The sequence below is a fragment of the Phytophthora infestans genome, genomic scaffold, assembly GCF_000142945.1.
Source record: "Phytophthora infestans T30-4 supercont1.10 genomic scaffold, whole genome shotgun sequence".
Classification (NCBI taxonomy): Eukaryota; Oomycota; class Peronosporomycetes; order Peronosporales; family Peronosporaceae; genus Phytophthora; species Phytophthora infestans.
Window position 1 is genome coordinate 2,457,091 of NW_003303749.1, and position 18,449 is coordinate 2,475,539.

Here is an 18,449-nt window from a genome sequence, read left to right on the forward strand (position 1 = left end):
CGTAGTCGGCACGCGATGGACCTGTCTCCGACTAGCACACACACAACTCGATATCCCCAAAGACGGTCTGAAAGAGTTGCAAGAGGTTTCCATGGCATGGGGCGACACTATAAAGAAGTGCATCATGGATCGGATAGCTAAGACCAATGAATGCAACAATTAACGTCATATTCCCACAATGCAAAAACGAAATCGGCAGTTTATCTTTTCTGGTGGTTGATAAAGCGCAGCGAAAGCAAAGTGAGCACCCGGAACACGACGATGAAGACCAAGACGATGCCAAAGTTGCGCCAGATATCGTCGTGCTTGAGTTTGAAGACCGACTCGACGTATTCCTTGACTGTAATGTGGTCGATGTTGACCGGAGTGTTCGTCACCGATTGACAGCCGAGTTGAGATCCGCCGCCGACGTATTGCTGCGCAACGTCATCCCACGTCGGCATGTCGTCGCAGTCACTGAACACCAACGCACCCATGATACCGACGCTGTAAGTGTGAGGAGTAATAGCGTACAGCCACTTGTAGCCACTGGGTATTTCCGTCGCTGGTGGGTTGAAGCCCATGAACAAAATGAAGATCGAGTTCAGTAGCACGCCCATGATCGCTGCGACCTCAATACTCGGCAGCAAATACACAAAGAACTGTCCCATGTAGATCTGCACCAGTATAAAGAGCCCCACGTTAACCCAGTAAAAGACCGCCGTGCCGAATCCCGTAAAGCCAGCCATCGGATACCAAATGACCACAAAGAGAAGGGCGCTGGCAAAGCTGTAGGGAATTTCAGCCACTGTGGAGCCCAGGAAATACCAGAGCGCGTTGTAGCTCTGGGACGCGCGTTCTCGGTAGAACGACGCACGCTCCTCCGACGTAATGGGTAGAACACTGTTGAACGAGATGATACCGTTGAAGAGAGCCACCGAGAAGATCATCCCCACGCCGCCGTTGAGTCCCTGGTAGCTCGTGTAGTCTATATCGACGAACAATAGACCGAAGAGGAGACTTAGAATCAGCGCGATGATAAAGCGCGTGATGTTGTACGAAGGCGTACGCCAGTAGATTCGCATGAAGCGAGTGACCAGGAAACGAGCTTGCGTCCACGACGAAGCAGCACGCTTCCGACTGAACGTCATCTCTGGCACATCAGCAGACGGAAACGCGACGCCTTCCTTGTTCAGATTCGAGTCCAAGACACGCTTCTCCTCACTGCCGTTGAAATACTGGACAAAGTCGACATCATTCGTTGCGTTGTTCACTCCAGCGCCGATGCATTCTAGCATCCATGTAGCGGGGTTGTACCCTTCCAGAAGCGCCGGGGTGCCTGGAATGCCCCCGAAATAATCAATCAAATGCTGGCAGTTGGCACCGAGGTTACCAAAGAAAACCGTCTCGCCACCACGTTTCAGAAGCAACAGACTGTCAAACAGTAGAAACACTTCCGTCGAGGGCTGGTGGATCGTACAAACGATGGTGCGGCCACTGTCAGCCACCTTGCGAACACCGTCCATGATCATTTTGGCCGAACGTGCATCCAAGCCACTCGTTGGTTCGTCCAGGAAAATGACACTTGGCTGTGCTGCCAGCTCCACTCCGATGGTCAAGCGCTTCATTTGCTCCATGGAGCTCCCTCGAATGATCTGGTCAGCGATGCCGTGCATGTCCAAAAGGTCCAGACACTCGTTAACCGAGTCGTACTTGTTGCTGTCGGGAACACTGCTATCCTGACGAAGGAACGAGCTGAACGTGAGCGCTTCTCGGAACGTAGCGGCTTCGGAATGAACATCCATTTGCTCGCAGTACCCCGTTGAACGTCGGATAGCCAGGTCGGTCGCTTGGTATCCGTTCAGCAAGATCTTGCCTTTGATGGTTCCTTCCGTCTTCCTACCGGCAATCACGTCCATCAACGTCGTCTTGCCAGCACCAGAAGAGCCCATGAGTGCAGTGATGGAGCCTGGCAAAGCGAACCCGCTGATACCCTTAAGCAATTTGAGCGATTCTTTCGGGTTGGATGGCGATTTGACAGAGTACCACAAGTCTTGAAAAGCCAGCGTCACCGGGATGAAGCTCTTCTCCTGCTCCTTCACGTTGACAATTGCCTGGTCTTTGGGTACGGATCCTGCCTTGGGTGTTACCAAGAGTGCGTAGCTGTCCTCATCCGCGACCTCCTTCTTCGATATCATCACATGTTCGGGACTTTCGTACCTCTTGTACTCGAGTACGAAAAACCCAAGACCCATAAACACCGTGTAGGCTGCTACCATGAAGATCGCACCACACACAATCCAGTATTTCTCGGAGGAGACATCGAACAGTGACATGTAATACTCACCCATGTTCATGCCAAACTGCGCGCAATAGTCCGTTCCGTCGTACACACACACATCAAACGAGGACGAGCGGTACTGGTTGACAGCCATAGCCCGGAGACACCAAGAAATGGGGTCGATCCAGTATATCCAGATGAAATAGTCCGGGATTTGGTCCTTCGAGACGACGAAGCCGGCGAAGACAATGAAAAAGACGATCGAGATCATGGCGATAGGCTTCGAGACGTGAATGTCTCTGGCAAGGGCCGTAACGAAGAAGAACCAAGCAGCAAACGCCATGTTGGTCAGGATCAGGAGGATCATGAAGATGATGAAATGCTCGGCAGAACTCACGAAGCCGCAGAGCCAATAGACCAGCGTGCCGAACACCAAGCTTTCGCCCGCTGCAAGTGGCAACTGAGCGACAGAGCAGGACAGCACGTACGCCGACGAACGGTAGAAATTGGCGCCGCGTTGCTTGTAGAAAATGTCTCGTGCTGCCATGAACGTCGGGATCTGAGAAGCTTGACCAAGAGCCAAGAAGAGGATGGACTGGAACAGAACGCCAAGCATCACCTGGACGTTCTTGGGATCGACATCCCAGAACGTGGACGCATTGATCAGCCCCATGACGACGATAATGATCGCCCGGCCACGAAGAAACGCCGTGTTCCTCATCGTCAGCATCACTTGTCTACGCATGAGTGACGCTGTGTTCCCCCAGAACGATTGTTGATACTCTGGAACCGAATCCATATCTTCAACCTTGTGACTCAGTAATTCGTGCTTGTGAGGTTCCTCCAGCTTACGAAGCATATCCTGGTGGATTCTCGACTGTCGGAAAATGCTGCCAAACTCACTGGGCAGAAGTGGGAAGTTGTTAACGCCGACAGGTAAAGATTGCTGGTATTGACGTTGCTGATTGGTTCCAAGATCCAGCAAGTAGTCGGCCAGGTCGCGTCCAGGAGGACGAGCGAACCCCATCGATGCGAAATAACCCTCTACTTCTTCTCGAGGTCCGTGATACATTACATCACCTTCGTTCAGGATCAGTACGTCATCGAAGAGATCAAAGACCTCTGGGGCAGGCTGGAGCAGAGCGATGACGACGGTCTTGTTCATCTTAGTGGCCACACTACGCTGCGTGTTGATGATATCGAACGTGGCAGCACTGTCCAAGCCGGTGCTGATCTCGTCCATGAACACCACCGTCTTTGTCCCGAACTCCATTTCTCCAGTCGTGACTCGCTTACGCTCTCCACCCGACACACCACGATGCATCACGTCCCCAACGATCGTGTCCTGGCAGTTGTCGAGACCGAGTTGGCGGATCACAACGTCCGGGTAGTGCTCAAAAAGAGCTTCAGAGACGTCCAAAGCAGTCGCGTTTTCCTCAGCTGAACCATTGGTAAGGCGTTTTTCACCTTGGTGAATAACCTTCTTACCAGCGAACTCATGAGCAAACTCGAGCGTCTCCTTGACGGTCAGTAAAGGGAAGTGCTTGTCGCGTTGTGGTACGTACGACACCAACTGCGGTAGACGCTTTGAGAGGGTTTCTTGCTGCTCGCCATTGTACGTCACGACACCTTTCACCGTGACGTTCTTGTCCACAGGGAGCCGACCACTTAGAACTTTCATCAACGAAGACTTGCCAGATCCAGGTTGTCCTAAGACGAGAGTGATGGTACCTGGCTTGAAGACTCCGCTGACGTTCTTGAGAATCTCCTTACGGACGACATTCTTCTTGGACGAGAGCTTGGTAGCTTTCTTCTTGACAGTATTCCAGAGCGAGGGGAGTTCGTGGTGTGCTGCATCGTCATCTGCCACGACGATGTCGGCCGAGATTGACAAATTGCTGAAGCGTACTTCCGTTTGGGGCAGGGATCGCCCCATAGCAGACTCGAATGTTGTCGCGATGTGGTTATGCAGTGCCTGAGGGCCATGGACCATGAGCGCAGCACCTGATTCAAGTCCAGGCTTCTTTTCCGACAACACCATGGCGATAAAAGTCCCCTGTCGACGTTGAATGCACGTGGCGAGTTGTAGAATGATAACAATTGGAACGAGTACAAAATATTTAATATGACCTGCTTCCAGTACATGTACCGCAAAGAGGCGCTATCCTAGCCAGGCCGTGACACGTGAATCAACACGTAAAAGATTGTTCACCTTCAACATGGTGAAACGACGAACCCTTCACGTCACGTATCCTGTACATCGAAGCAATAATCTAAACCATTGATGACCACACTCAGGTACCGTATGCCACACTGACACTTGTGACTAATCTTCAAAGGTTTACTCACCCAGCGAGAAAGATCTCTGTTGCTCTGCGAAGCCCCGGCACCTGTTTGACCAACACGAGGTTGGGAAGTGGTGTGTTTGCTGCACGTATTCGTTCGCCACAACTTAATTAGCTTTGAATATCGGATACCAGCACAACACACCAATTCATTTCGGGAGAAAATGGCAAAGAAAGTCACGCTCTTGTTCGCGCACGGTGCAGGCTTTTGCAAGACGATCTGGGAGCCAATTACGCGTCGACTTCAAGAGTCTCCGCTACTGCAGCATGCTGCAGTACAGACGGAATACTTCAGCTTCGACTTCAAGTACCACGGAGGCAACCGCGACGAGTCCGAGACGCCTCGGGTGGACCTCTCTGACCCCACGTCTCCACGGGTACACCATTCTTCTGGCGATTTAACAACATGGACCACGGCGGAGATGCTACAACGAGTGCGTGCTTTCAAAAGCAAACACCCACAGCGGATTCTGATCGGAATCGGACACTCCATGGGCGCTTGCGCTCTGTGGAACACGGAAGTGCAGCGCCCTGGTAGTTTTGACGGACTCGTGCTGTTCGAGCCAGTGTTTGGAGATATGAACGTCGACCCGGTCACAGACTTCCTGGTGTCGATCACGCTGCAGCGTGAGTCTTCGTGGTAAGCTTAAGGACTTCTACTGTAGTACATGTATTCTTTAGGGATACATACATGAGGATTATTGTACTAACTTTTATTTTTAATCTAGGCCGACGCGCGAGGCAGCAGAGACTCATCTTCGCTCTTTTAACAACTTCTCCGCTTGGGATCACGAGTCCTTGGAAGCGTATATTAAAGGCGGTCTGATCGAAGACAAGTCAACGGGACGGACCAGTCTGGCGTGCAGTCCTGCCATGGAAGCCTCGTTGTACTGCCACAAACTTATGTACTGCCCCGACGAGCAGCTCGCCCGTGTCAAGTGCCAAGTCTTCTTCCACAGCGGAGCTCGTTCCAAGATGTTCCTGCCGTCGTTATTTGAGGAGATGAACGAGAAGTGGCCTCACATTTATTCCGTGGGGAAACCCATTCCGCGCTGCTCGCATGTTATGGTCGTGGAGAAACCAGAGGCTGTCGCGCAAAAAATACTCGAGAGTTTGAGTGAGCTCGAACCGTACCGTTCGACCTTATATCACTCGCGTCTGTAAAGTCCGGGAACGTTTCTGTCAGGAAGCATTTTGTCTCACGTACATGTCCGTAAACCGGTCGGTACCAGTACAGTAGTACTCTGTGCTCTTATTAATAATAACATCAACATGCATGTAACAATCAGGATTTCTGATTATCCACATCGTCGCCGGTTACTCAACACGTCGGACTCTCGCCAGACTGTCAACATCGGACTACAGAAATCTGCCTGAATAAGGAACGCCTGATATAAATTAAGAAAGAGATTGCATAAGCTGACAATGCCTCGCTAAAAACAGACTATGCTATCGGATCATGTGCATGTATTGAATTAAGTTAGGATAAATTGAAGATTCGACTTTTGAATGAGACCAGAGTGATTCCAGCAGTGCTGAATCGTAAGAGCGCTAACTTTAGACCATGGAGCCTCGCACCAGAGCAGTGCAGTTAGCTGGTCGACGTTGTACGAGTTGTCGAGGCCTTCGCCTTAGCGATCTAATGCGAGCATCATTTTTTGCGATAAGATGTATCGTTTAATGCTATTGATGATCCCCTGATCCAGCGGCTGGATCTTGTTCGGTGGTAGCTTCTCAACACGGACGTTGCCTTCTCGGATCAGGTGAGGCGGAGACGATTGGAGGACATGGGGTGCTGAGGACGCAGTCGGCTAGTGAGCTTGAATTTAAATGTAGGAATGAAGCTCAGCTTGTGGGCTTGAAGCGAAGGAGGACCACCTACTGCGCGCCATTTTTCAAATTAAAATCAAAGTCAGTGCCTGGATTGTTTTGTCAGTACCTTGCCCATCACTATCCCATCTCCCTAAATCTTTCCCGACTATAAAAATTGCGAGGTTATTAGTTGAAACCCCGTTCCTTATTCAGGCAGATTTCTGTATCATAATCGATTTGCCTACCTCCAAACGATGTCTAAGACTGCCACGCTGCTGTTTGCTCATGGCGGTGGCTTCTGCAAAGAAACCTGGGAGCCTATTATGCGTCGCTTAAAGAACTCCCCTTTACTGCAGACTGTCAACACGCAGTTTGAGAGCTTCGACTTCAAGTACCATGGCAGCAATCGTGACGAGTCGATGGAGGCCAAAATCGACCTGGACAACCCCGCGGGACCGAGAGTGCACCACCCAGCTTCCGATCTAACCGCGTGGACGTCTGCAGAGGTGCTGCAGCACGCTCGTACTTTGAAGAGCAAGAGTGTTGACACCCCTTTGATCGGAATTGGTCACTCCATGGGCGCTTCAGCGATGTGGAACACCGAGGCGCAGTATCCTGGAACCTTCGACGGCCTCATCTTGTTCGAGCCAGTATATGGCAATTTGAACTCCGATGCTGTCACCACTTTCCTCGTGTCTATCACATTGCAACGCGAGTCATCATGGTCTGAAAACTGTGTTCTATGAGTGCATTAGTCTCCTCTTTACTCACGAAATACTCTGGACAGGCCCTCGCGAGCGGCGGCGGAGGAGCATCTGCGTAATTTTAAGAACTTTGCGGCATGGGACCGCGAATCACTGGAAGCCTACATGAAAGGGGCCGTCGTGGAGGAAGAGAAGACAGGAAAGACTGTGCTGGCATGCAGTACGCCCATCGAGGCCTCCCTGTACTGCCACAAGCTCCTGCACATGAACGACCAGCAGCTCGCAAGACCCAAGTGCCAGATTTTCTTCCACTACGGCAGTCGCACCAAAATGTTCTTGCCTCCGATCTTCCAGGAGCTCAGTGACAAGTGGCCAAACATCTACAGGCTAGAGAAACCGATTGCCAACTCGTCACACGCGATGGTCCTGGAGAAACCGGCCGAGTCCGCACAACTCATTTTGGACAACCTGCAACAGCTCGAACCTTTCAGCGAGGAGCTCCAACCCAACGTCGCTAGTGCGTCTCGACTGTAGATTTTGGTTCTGTACTCACGTTCTAAGCGAACATGTTTTGTGTCGAGCAGTCTAAAAAGGCGGGGGTCAAGTTGAAGTCCTTGCGTCTTCATTTACGTATTCCTCTATTATCACATTGCGTTTCAAAACAAACATTAGAACCTCTTTAATACCATTTTCCCAGTGGACCACAATTATTATATCCAGTGCACATCAATGTATCCATCTTGAGGAATGGAGGGGCTGCTTGCTAAGGCGTCTACACTGCGCTCGTTCCTCCGGAGGTAGGACAGCTTTCTGACTGCATGTAAAGCCTCTGAATGCTTGAGAACATACTCTTTGATTGGCCATAGCGCTGCTGAGGAGCGCATCGCTCAGGGAGACATTGCTCTCGAGCAAAATCTCGCCAATGTGACAAACCAGGATGTAGTTTTCGCCTTGGACCACACATTCCTCGTCCATTCTCACAGTACAGAGGTACAAGCACTCCCCCGCTCTCCTTGGAGCTGCGAAACGTGCATCTCACATGTAAAATATTGGAAAACTACACTAAGAGGTCGAAATTATAAAGAAAATTGACAAAATGTTTCATGGTTTGGAACTGTAGACGGAATTGGTGCACCATGTCATTGAGCGGCTTCTAGCACGAAAAAGAGCGACGAATTGGGAGGACGCAAACATTCTGACGCTTGGGTATCGGGAGGTGACGCCGGGGGCTGTGGGTCATCGCGTGACGCAGTCGAACGGGATAATGTGTTACTACCCGAACACCTTGGTGGCTGCATTGAAGAAGCCACTGTGGGAACATTTACACGAACTCATGGGGGACGATCTAATGACACATTTACTGCTGCATTACACAATTTTTGTGCAGCTCAAGGAGAATCCGGACTCCTATTTGCAGGTACTTACTGAGTAAATGGAGTGATCGAAGGGAAGGTTGACTAACGTGTAATGGCTCCACCTTTCTTTGCCAGCTCACTGGAAAAAGTTTGCGTCAGCAAAAGCGTCAGACATCGGATGGCTCTGTCGATCCTAATAAACGCCAAGTATCGATCAACCACGTGATGTATGCGCGTTGTTTCCGAAAAGATCGGGTATTCGCAAGCTCCCATGGACTGGTGAAGGCGTCCAAGACTGGCGATCCAATCAGTAGAGCTGAGGCTTCTCGAGTGCTTGGATGGATCTTCCCAGAGGCTAAAGACCGAAAGCGGCTACCAAAGCGATTGATTAATCTGATCCCAACGATCCAGACGATGGTGTCACGGTTTAGATCTTGTCAACTCAAAGATCTAGCCAAAAAAATAGTCCCGGTGCACTCGGATTTCCGGAAATTCATGGCGGATAACCCGAGTGTTCAACGGACAATTGCGGAGCGAGCTGCGGATGTAAAGGCGCCGATAATCCCACCGATCTTACGGAAGTCACTGGAAGACGGATATCTGAGCCAGAGTGAAGGTGTGGCGTCAAGCTTTGATAGAAAACGCAAGAGGAGAGAAGAAGCTATTGCAATGTTGTCTCATTTATCCACAGACACAAGGAAAAGTCCGGATGGGGTGGCTCCCATGAAGAAGAAACTCAAGAATAATATCAGTAGCAGGGAACGGACTATCGACGAAGTGTCCGATCTGACAAAGCTGCAACAACACAAGGAGGACATCAAGAAGATGCTGGCTTTTGGAACCCCCAAGAAGAAGATTTATCGACTGGTCCGGAAGTTTCTAGCTCAAGTTGTACCGAAACAAGTGTGGGGTAGTAGTGACACACCGAAGAACTGGAAGTGCGTGAAGACGATGCTGCGCAGACTCATATTCTCGCGAAAGTTCGACGTCTTCTCGCTGAAAAAGGTAGCCATTTGTACTTTCTATAACGAAGATAAATTGCTGATTGTGGCTCGTGTGTACTCAAAGTGTGCGAAAGAGTTTCAGGTGACGAAGATACACTGGATGGATATTCAATCGAGTGGGAAATACTGGTACACCCGTCCATATTTATACCATGTAAGAGCGTTATTGAGGCTGATTCCACCTATTTTATCCCTGTATTTAGCCCACCAAACGAACGCGTCAAGCGTCTCAAACTTGTAGAAGACTTACTATACTGGGTGATATCGACTCTGGTCTTCCCACTACTACGAAACTTGTTCTATATCACCGAGGCGGAAGGCATGGCGAACGAGATTTTGTATTACCAGCGTCCCGTGTGGAATGCGATCAGGTGCGAACTCACGTCGCTATGAAGTTTGCACAGTGCTCCGTTCTAATTCATTTGTTACAGCGCACTTGCTCTCTCCGACTTGGAAGGAGGCATCCTACAGCCTTCTAGCGTTCGAGCCTCGTCTAGTGAGCGACAGTTGGCTTGCTCTCGAATGCGGCTGCTACCCAAGTCCAGCGGGATTCGTCCGTTGATGAATTTATCCACAGCTATCGACCCAACCAACGTCTCGGTGAATAGATCCATGGAAGCTGTTCATCGCGTCCTGACGTTTGAGACGGAGCGACAACCCAAACTTCTTGGAGCGTCAGTTCGGAATATCGACGAGATCTACAGACGACTGAAGCCACTTTTTCTCCAGATCTCGCAGTGTCCTCGCTGTGCAGAGCGTCGACGTCTTTCAGAGGAGACTCCAATGGCTTACTGCGTGACTGTGGACGTCGAACGCTGCTTTGATACGATTCGACCTCGGAAACTTTATCAGATACTGAAAAAGGCGATGAAAGAGGACGAGTATCTGATCCGGAAGCATTGGGTTGGACATCAAGTCTCTTCGTCTATCGACCATGAGGACTCTCCACCGGCGTCTTCGTTCTTCTTTAAGCTCGAGCGTCCAGCCTGTCCGTCGGGCGAATTCCTGGGCTTCGATGAACTGGCAGCTCAGTCCAAGAAGCAGAACTCGATGTTTGTAGACGCTGTTCTCTACGACTACCTGACCAAAACCAAGGCTCTCGAGTTACTGAAGGAACATTTATCCTCGAATGTCGTCCAGATGGAAGGCCACGAGTACGTTCAGCGGAGTGGGATCCCGCAAGGTTCTGTGCTCTCCACGACGCTGTGTAACATGTACTATGCCCATTTTGAGCGACGTGTACTGCGCAAGCAGCTGCCAGAGGTTTGCGACCCCGCAATTGTACCGGTTTCCTGTTGTCAACACGAAGAATTGTTCCGATATACCGACGATTTCATGTACATCACGACGGATCTCAAGAGAGCGAGGAGGTTCCACCAAGTGATGCACGAGGGCAACGATGAGTATGGATGTTACGTAAATGTTACAAAAAGTCAAGCAAATTTCGAGGTCCATAGCGGAGGCGAACAAGCGTCAAGTGGCTGCATATCGTGGTGTGGCATGCTGATCGACACGAATGATCTCCAGGTCTACGTCAACTACGAGAAGTGAGCTCGGGCTGGATGGATAAAAGGTGTTGTCTGGTTTAATTAATCCTTTTTGTTGATGCTATTGTTGTAGACTCAGCAGTTCGTTGTTGCAAAGTTCCATCCCAATTAACGAGACGAAGGCGGCACAGGATTTCTTCGTCAACAAAGTGATCGCTCCGATTCGACAGCGCTGGCATGCGCTGTACTTTGACCCCGAATTGCTGTCACAAGACTCGATTCATGTCAACCTGTTCCAGATGCTCGTTGTGGCAGCGCACAGATTCACAATTCTCATCGACATGTTGCCTTTTGTTAACCGTGACATGCAGTTCTTTCACGGTTGCATGCTGCGAGTTTTGAAGAAGATGACGAAGGGCATTCATTGCAATCTGGAGCTGGGCTTGGACGCTACCTGTAAGCCTCGAAATCGGTCTAAAGTGACGTATGAAGCGCTGAAAGACCAGGTACGTAGAGTGTTTCTAAATGGCGTTTCTTAGACTTTTTACACTAAGGTTGAATCACTGTAGGTTTGGGCTATAGGCCTGTATGCATTCCGCCTCACGATCGAAAATAAGCGAGACTATGCCAAGGGGAGTAGTGCTGGAAAGGATAAACAACACTGTCGATGGCCAGAGTGGCAGAATTTGGAGGACGGCATTCAAGCTGAGCGCAAAAACTTTGAGTCGCGAGCGAAATGCACTCGGGGAAATGTAGCACTCAAACTGGAATGGTTGTTACAGGACCGCCGCAATGCGTGCGTGTTGATGCAGTTACTGCGACGTGGCTCGGCCGAGCCCTCGGCATAATACGCAAGGTTTACTAGTCGTCCAGCGTAGACCATCAGCGCGAGAAAAGGGAAAATTCTACAAGAAGCGTTTGTGGGTCTAAGAAAAGCAAATAGAATGAGGCTTCATTGACCAATTTAGCTCGTTGCGTACTAATCATTGCTGCAAAAAATACTTCATAGCGAATTCGAAGGCACGTCAAAGTACTATTATCATTGCAATTGTTTAAACGACCCCTAAGTCACCTGTGCTGCTGTTTTACTTTCGCTCCAACCACGCAAAGTTCATCCATCCTTCTCAGATTCTCTTCTCTGTGCTTTCGAGGAACTTGGACATTCTCTGAGCGAACAGCAGCGACGGGTACTCGACAAGATAATACGTTGCAGTCGAAAGTGCAAGTATGAAAAACAACCTGGAGAAAAATCGGTCGAAGTAATTCGCTTGGGCGCTCACTGTCGGGTTATAGATCACAAACGAGTGCATCAAGTAGACGGAGAAGCTGATCTTTCCCCAGAAGCGAAGTACATTCCACTCGAGCATCGTTGACACGCAGGATGGGTTAATCATCTCGATCACGAAAATGACTGCCAAGAACGCACTCGTGTAGGGGAATCCTTTGGGAGCGGGCGCAGGATTCTCGTATACCCAGTCGAAGAGCAGTCCTCGGAAGCACACACTTAAAAGCATTGCTATGGCTAGAGCTTCAACCACTCGGACTATAGTGGTGTGCCACCATTGGAAAATGAACTCCGTCTTCTTGATCCACAAGTCCACTTTAACGAAAACTACAGCTGATAAGGAGCCAGTAAGAAAAGTCGGAATATACGGCCTCATAGGCATGTGACTTGCTCGATAAGTGAAGATACCTTCGTGAACAATCCACAGAGTCAGCGGAACAGCGGCTAGCAACCAAAAGCGGCGCATACCCAACACAGCCAAGACGAAAATCGGGATTACGAAGTACGAAGTAGTACTCAATCTCCAGGGGTAATGTCCAAAATACATGGTAGCGATACTCGTAGTCGAACATTAGTGTCTTGAATAAATCGAACGGTGGCCGTTGCCAACAAAGTAGAGCTTTTGGTCTTCAGCTGTCATAAGAGACAGCATGATCACAGTGACGAAGAACAGCGGATACACCCGAAAGAACTGCTTCTGGAAATAGTCCGCCATATTGAACGCCCAAGTGCGGAGAGAGGCGCCTTGGGAAAGTAGCCTCATGCTCTTTTTCATAAAGATCCACGTCAGGAGAAATGAAGAGAGCACGAAAAACACGTCAACGCCGACATAACCAAGGTGGAGATCCGGCATAAATTCTTGTGAGTGCTGTACGACGACAAGTATAGCTGCAAGGCCGCGAGCACCATCTAGGAAGATTACCTTTGTATGCTTCGCTGACGCTGCTGCTTGAGTTTTCAAAGCCTTAGCCACTGGCAACTCCACGCTACCGTCGGGCTCCTGAAGTAGCCGCTGATCCTCTAGACTGGCAGCCGACGACGAAATATCCTGATCCGAAAGCTGGCTAGTGCCTAACTCGATCGATTCCGCCATGGGATTCAAGCTTTCGTGTTGCACACTACGAGTGCCGCCATTCATCCTGCCCTGCAGCATTTTATAATAAACTATGCAGTTGAGTTGTGCCTTTGAGTTGTGAAAGAGGATTGAGAGTATGCGTAGCCAAGGACTGACCATAATCGGATAAAACGCGATATGCGAACACATGGATGATATCCTTCTTGTCGTTCAAATATTACTGTATTATTAAGAGTGCCAATACTATTTTTTAATATAGAAAGTTGGAGCCAGTGTTCCAATTACATGTATTAATAAGTATCAGCAAAAAGGTCATGACTTAGTCCTGACCTTGTGACCTGGTATCCGCTGATAAGCGGCAAGAATCGGATGTTATCTTGACGATATCACGATTAGGTCCTGACCTCAGGGCTGTGAAAATTAAAAAGGTAGATTAATGTTGGCCTGAAAACATCAAGAATGAATTATTGAGTTAATTGCCAGAATTGCCAGAATTGCGGCGGATTGTAGCTCGAACTTCTTCTACAGTGTACACACTCCACAGTGAGCGGTTGCAGTGCAGGAAGACTAGCGTCTCCAGAGTGACGCGATCCATACTCTTCCTCACGTCACTAAATATAAGCTTTGCACGTGAAAAAAGTCTCTCGCACTCATTCGATGTAGGCGGTACGTACCCGACGTCGACATACGCACTCCGCTTCGTTGTCTTGAGCCTCTTGAGCGCTTGAGCTGCAAATGACGAACCTTCAGGGCTCTCTTCAGCTTGATCTTCATCAGGGCTGCTGGTGACACGAAACGCCGCACAGGCAGCTCGCTCAGGCGGCGTGAGAGATTGACCTCGCTGGATCTTGACCAAACCGGATTCGAGTGCAGGATAATTGACGATTGCGGCGGTTGGGGACAGTCGGGGTTTCATTTCCGGGTATTTGGAAATAGCGTGGTCAAAAAGGCGCCGAGCGGCGGATAGCGTCAAACTTGTACCTTGAAGCGTCTTAGTAACCGACGCAAAGTTGGTCAAATCAGCAAGTAGTGAAGTGACGCGAATGTTTTCCGAGCGTCTTAACAAAAGCGGCTCCAATTCCGAAGCAGCAACGGTTTCGTCATCTAGTGAGCGCAACACCGGTTCCAGTTTCGTGTAGCGTCGCAGCATCTCGTACGTACTTGACCAGCGTGTATCATTGCGCATAACAGGCGAAAGACTCGTGTGGGAGCGCAGCAGCGCTCTTCCCTTGATCGTACTCAGCTTCTTCATCAGGTTGTGGACTTTATCAATTAGTCCTTCGTCTTGCTTCATGAAGTCCTTCACTGCCAGTGCAAAACGATGGCTAGCGCACCCGATTAGCGGGATAGCTCCAACCCGACGGCCAATACACTGATTTACACTGCAATTGTCACCAACCATGAAGGCTACCGACTCCCATGGCTGCTTGTAGCGGCTCAAGGTGTCCGCGATCAAGTCAAACAGACTTTGAGCGCTTAAATCACCTTCATCCTCCATTGGGTTAAACGCCAGCAAAATAAACCGGCGTGAGTGGCACTCCAGGTCATCTTGGTAGTCACTCTTTCGGGGGACTTCAATACTGTCCTTATCATCGAAAACAGCGTAGATCGCAATAAAGTGTCGTCCACCACTTGTCCATCCGTCCAGGACGATACCAAACCGCGTAGGCAAAATCTTAACGATGGACGGCACAACGGCGAGCACCATTCCATCCAGATACAGCTTTAGCGTTCTGGCGCAAGTGCGACGAAGCTTGGCGTTTTGACGAACCATTTCCCGCTCACAAAACGTTAGGGGTAGACAATCCATCACCGTCCACTCAATCCAACGAAACATATCGGTGGTGGCTTGATCAACAAGACGCAGCGACAAAAGGTTCTGTGTCCGAAGTGCAGCTTCGGCGTCGGTAGGGTGGTAGCGCTTGAGATGGTTAATCACATTAGTGTAGCCGTTAACGGACTTGATCGTCTTGGAGCAGCTGTTACAGGGTCGTGAGAGTGCGGACAAGAATGCGAGTTTCGAGGGGCATGGTAAATTGCAGAATGACTAATGTGCTAGTATGCGTGGATGAATGGATTCAGCGTCTTGTTAGCTTCCTTCTCGGCTTTAAAACTACTGGTTGTCAAGGCTTGAGGTGAGTAGCACAGTAAAAAACAATATTTTTACTGTGTCTGCTACTGTAAAAATTGGGGAAACTTTTAAACTTAAATTTTGTACTACCAATTAATAATTAAATTAAAAATCTCAATTAATTGTTTTAATAATTACATTGTGAGCACCCCTGCCTCACCTAATATAAGCAATTATATTGGTCATAAAGCAAGCAAAATATTGTAAACGTCAATTTCCAGCTTGTTGCAGCACGCAAGACTCACAAGACGACGGGGGTGCCGGCTATTCCGTCTATGCAAGGTGCTAGCAAGGAGACGGAGACGGACTTCGCGACGTACAAGGTCATGACGTCGGAGGTGACACTAACGCCTGCTATTGAAGAGACGGGGCTGGTTGAGAATTCTACGAAGCTCACGGACTGAGACGTCGTTGGTCGAGGGCATCCGAACAGTGGTCAAAAGTGGAGTCTACTTATACGATAATGACGGTGAGAGTAGCGTCTACATAGAATGCGTGAGATGATGTCTCCTCTGTACATTGTAGAGACGCAGGAGCTGGCTAAAGCGTCGTGCCGACTTCCGACTACAGAGACATAGAGCCCAAGCCGGACGACTGGGCCGTTGAAGACGGAGCTCGAGCTACCACTTGCGATCGTGACCAAAGGTCCTACCGACACAACTACAAGACCATGATACAAAACAGCAGCTAGCTCGACCACGCGTAGGTAAGAAGCAATGTATCATGCACTAGCTGTAATGATTTTTTTTTTACTTTTTGCCAATTAGCTATAAATGCTTATTTTGCTTTCTTTTTGCTTAGATACTTCGAGAAAGCGTCGATGCTCCTTCTTCCGCGCTCAATATCGGCGCGGTCCAGCGCGGATTCGATTGAAAGACCTCCACCAACCAGTGCTTGTACGTTTTTAATCACACAAAGACGTCTTGAGAAAAACTTCACCTCCCTTGGCGATTGACGCCATTTTGTACCGTACGTACTTCCGAGATACTCAATAGATGGTTTGTTTGCGATTCCTTCGTGCCATTCAGCCCACAGTTCATTCACTGTTGAGATCCCTCTGCTCATAGAATATTTTGGTGATGCGCCAAAGGTTGATGTAAGATGAGCTTCACTAACTGTACTACTCGTTGGTTTACTTTGAGCAGGCTCGTGATGTTCATTATCAGTGCTATCAGATCTGGCGGGGGCAACCACAGGTGACAGGCGAAACATCATGTTTCCTTGAAGCATGGACGTAAAACTCTCTCGAGTTTCTTTGAGCAGCTGTAGCACCTCGGTGTGCTGAGAGGCTAACTTATTCAATGTTTCTGAATGTTGTGTACTTATGTGCTCCGACAATAGAGGCATTGCAACCTGAAGATTTTTTTCCACAGGACTTTTGGCACTAGCTGCGCCAGCCAAAGCCTGCGTTCTATATTTCTGGAAAGATTCTCCAAATATAATATGGTCACGAATGCGAACAGGGAGATGGTCAAAAAGAACAGCACAGTCTTGAAAAAGCACAGCACGTAATAGATTGGGTTTTCTGTCGACCGCGTAAAAACTTAATATCATACCAGTCTTTCGCCTGCCTAAACGATGGGAATGGCCCCTGCTTCACGTGGAATAGCTCAAATAGGTACAAGGCGACGCTGCCAACTGGACAAACGTGCACATCTTTGTTGCGCATATACCCGACATGCTGCAATTTGCCAAATGTGTTGGTCTTTCCATGCTGAATCAGCAAAACAAGAGCAATGCAGGGCTGAAAGCCTTCATGATCTAGTCTCTGCGAGAACATGTCAGCTAGCTCCAAATCGCGGACATTCTCACCACGCAACAGACCAAAATGTGAAAGAAGAAAGGCAGTACGCCCTCGTAAATCATCCAGCGAAAGAAAAGTATCACAAATTTGCTGGAATTGTTCGGCGGAGGAATAGCCGTCCAGTAAGGATCCTATTCCTCTATCTTCGTAATTCGTTTTTCGTGTCTTTGTCGATTGAGCTTGAACATTTTTTATTAGCTGCTTTACCGAGGTGGTTCTTGGATGCAGGTTTAAATTTGTGCGCAGAGTAACTTGCTGATTGTAAAGATCGACAATAGCGTTCACGTATCCACAAACAGTGGACCCTCCGATGGTTTTATCCTTGTCTTTCTTCGACTTCCGACCTATCACACTACTAGAGAGAAAAAGATGCAGTTTTCCCCCAGTCACCGTGTTATGATCACGAAAATTTCGATCGGTACACCACTGCATAAACTCGTTTTGATATCTATCGTACTTTCGCTTCGTATTGACCGGCCGCGAGCTCAACGTTGTCTGTATTGTCGCTCTCTCGCTTTCTTCGATCTCAAACTGCACAGTGCAATCATGTTCTGATTGATCTGGTGTCAATGCTGCTGCAGCGACAGCACACGAGCGAATCGACATCCCCGAACTCCGGGCCATTTTTGTCTATGATCTGGGGCTGAGCTGGTGTTTCTCACATTGATGGTAAAAATGGATATTTAAATTAGGTCTAAAATTTGACAGTGACTCGGGTCAGGACCCATACAACCGACAGGCTGATACTCATTAAGTATCAGCAAAAAGGTCACGACTTAGTCCTGACCTTGTGACCTGGTATCCGCTGATAAGCGGCAAGAATCGGATGTTATTTCGAAGATATCACGATTAGGTCCTGACCTCAGGGCTGTGAAAATTAAAATGTTAGATTAATCTTGGTCTGAAAACATCAAGAATGAATTATTGAGTTAATTGCCAGAATTGCCAGAATTGCGGCGGATTGTAGCTCGAACTTCTTCTACAGTGTACACACTCCACAGTGAACGGTTGCAGTGCAGGAAGACTAGCGTCTCCAGAGTGACGCGATCCGTACTCTTCCTCACGTCACTAAATATAAGCTTTGCACGTGGAAAAAGTCTCTCGCACTCATTCGATGTAGGCGGTACGTACCCGACGTCGACATACGCACTCCGCTTCGTTGTCTTGAGCCTCTTGAGCGCTTGAGC

General features: G+C 49.0%; 4 protein-coding genes across 4 annotated transcripts; 3 read left to right on the forward strand and 1 right to left on the reverse strand.

Annotated features, from left to right (window-relative positions):
* Nucleotides 1-200: 200 nt before the first annotated feature.
* On the reverse strand, nucleotides 201-4,301 carry PITG_07134 (ATP-binding Cassette (ABC) Superfamily; the record flags this gene model as incomplete). Its single annotated transcript, XM_002905049.1, has 1 exon — nucleotides 201-4,301. One exon carries the CDS (start codon nucleotides 4,299-4,301, stop codon nucleotides 201-203), a length of 4,101 nt encoding a protein of 1,366 aa, XP_002905095.1.
* Nucleotides 4,302-5,096: 795 nt separating this feature from the next.
* On the forward strand, nucleotides 5,097-5,867 carry PITG_07135 (uncharacterized protein; the record flags this gene model as incomplete). The annotated part of the gene is made up of 2 exons (XM_002905050.1): nucleotides 5,097-5,245; nucleotides 5,334-5,867. 2 exons carry the CDS (start codon nucleotides 5,097-5,099, stop codon nucleotides 5,767-5,769), a joined length of 585 nt encoding a protein of 194 aa, XP_002905096.1.
* An 804-nt stretch (nucleotides 5,868-6,671) lies between these two features.
* PITG_07136 (serine protease family S33, putative) lies at nucleotides 6,672-7,655 on the forward strand (the record flags this gene model as incomplete). Its single annotated transcript, XM_002905051.1, has 2 exons — nucleotides 6,672-7,141; nucleotides 7,205-7,655. 2 exons carry the CDS (start codon nucleotides 6,672-6,674, stop codon nucleotides 7,653-7,655), a joined length of 921 nt encoding a protein of 306 aa, XP_002905097.1.
* Nucleotides 7,656-7,868: 213 nt separating this feature from the next.
* On the forward strand, nucleotides 7,869-8,868 carry PITG_07137 (uncharacterized protein; the record flags this gene model as incomplete). The annotated part of the gene is made up of 6 exons (XM_002905052.1): nucleotides 7,869-7,891; nucleotides 8,141-8,162; nucleotides 8,242-8,538; nucleotides 8,612-8,624; nucleotides 8,685-8,786; nucleotides 8,858-8,868. 6 exons carry the CDS (start codon nucleotides 7,869-7,871, stop codon nucleotides 8,866-8,868), a joined length of 468 nt encoding a protein of 155 aa, XP_002905098.1.
* Nucleotides 8,869-18,449: the final 9,581 nt, after the last annotated feature.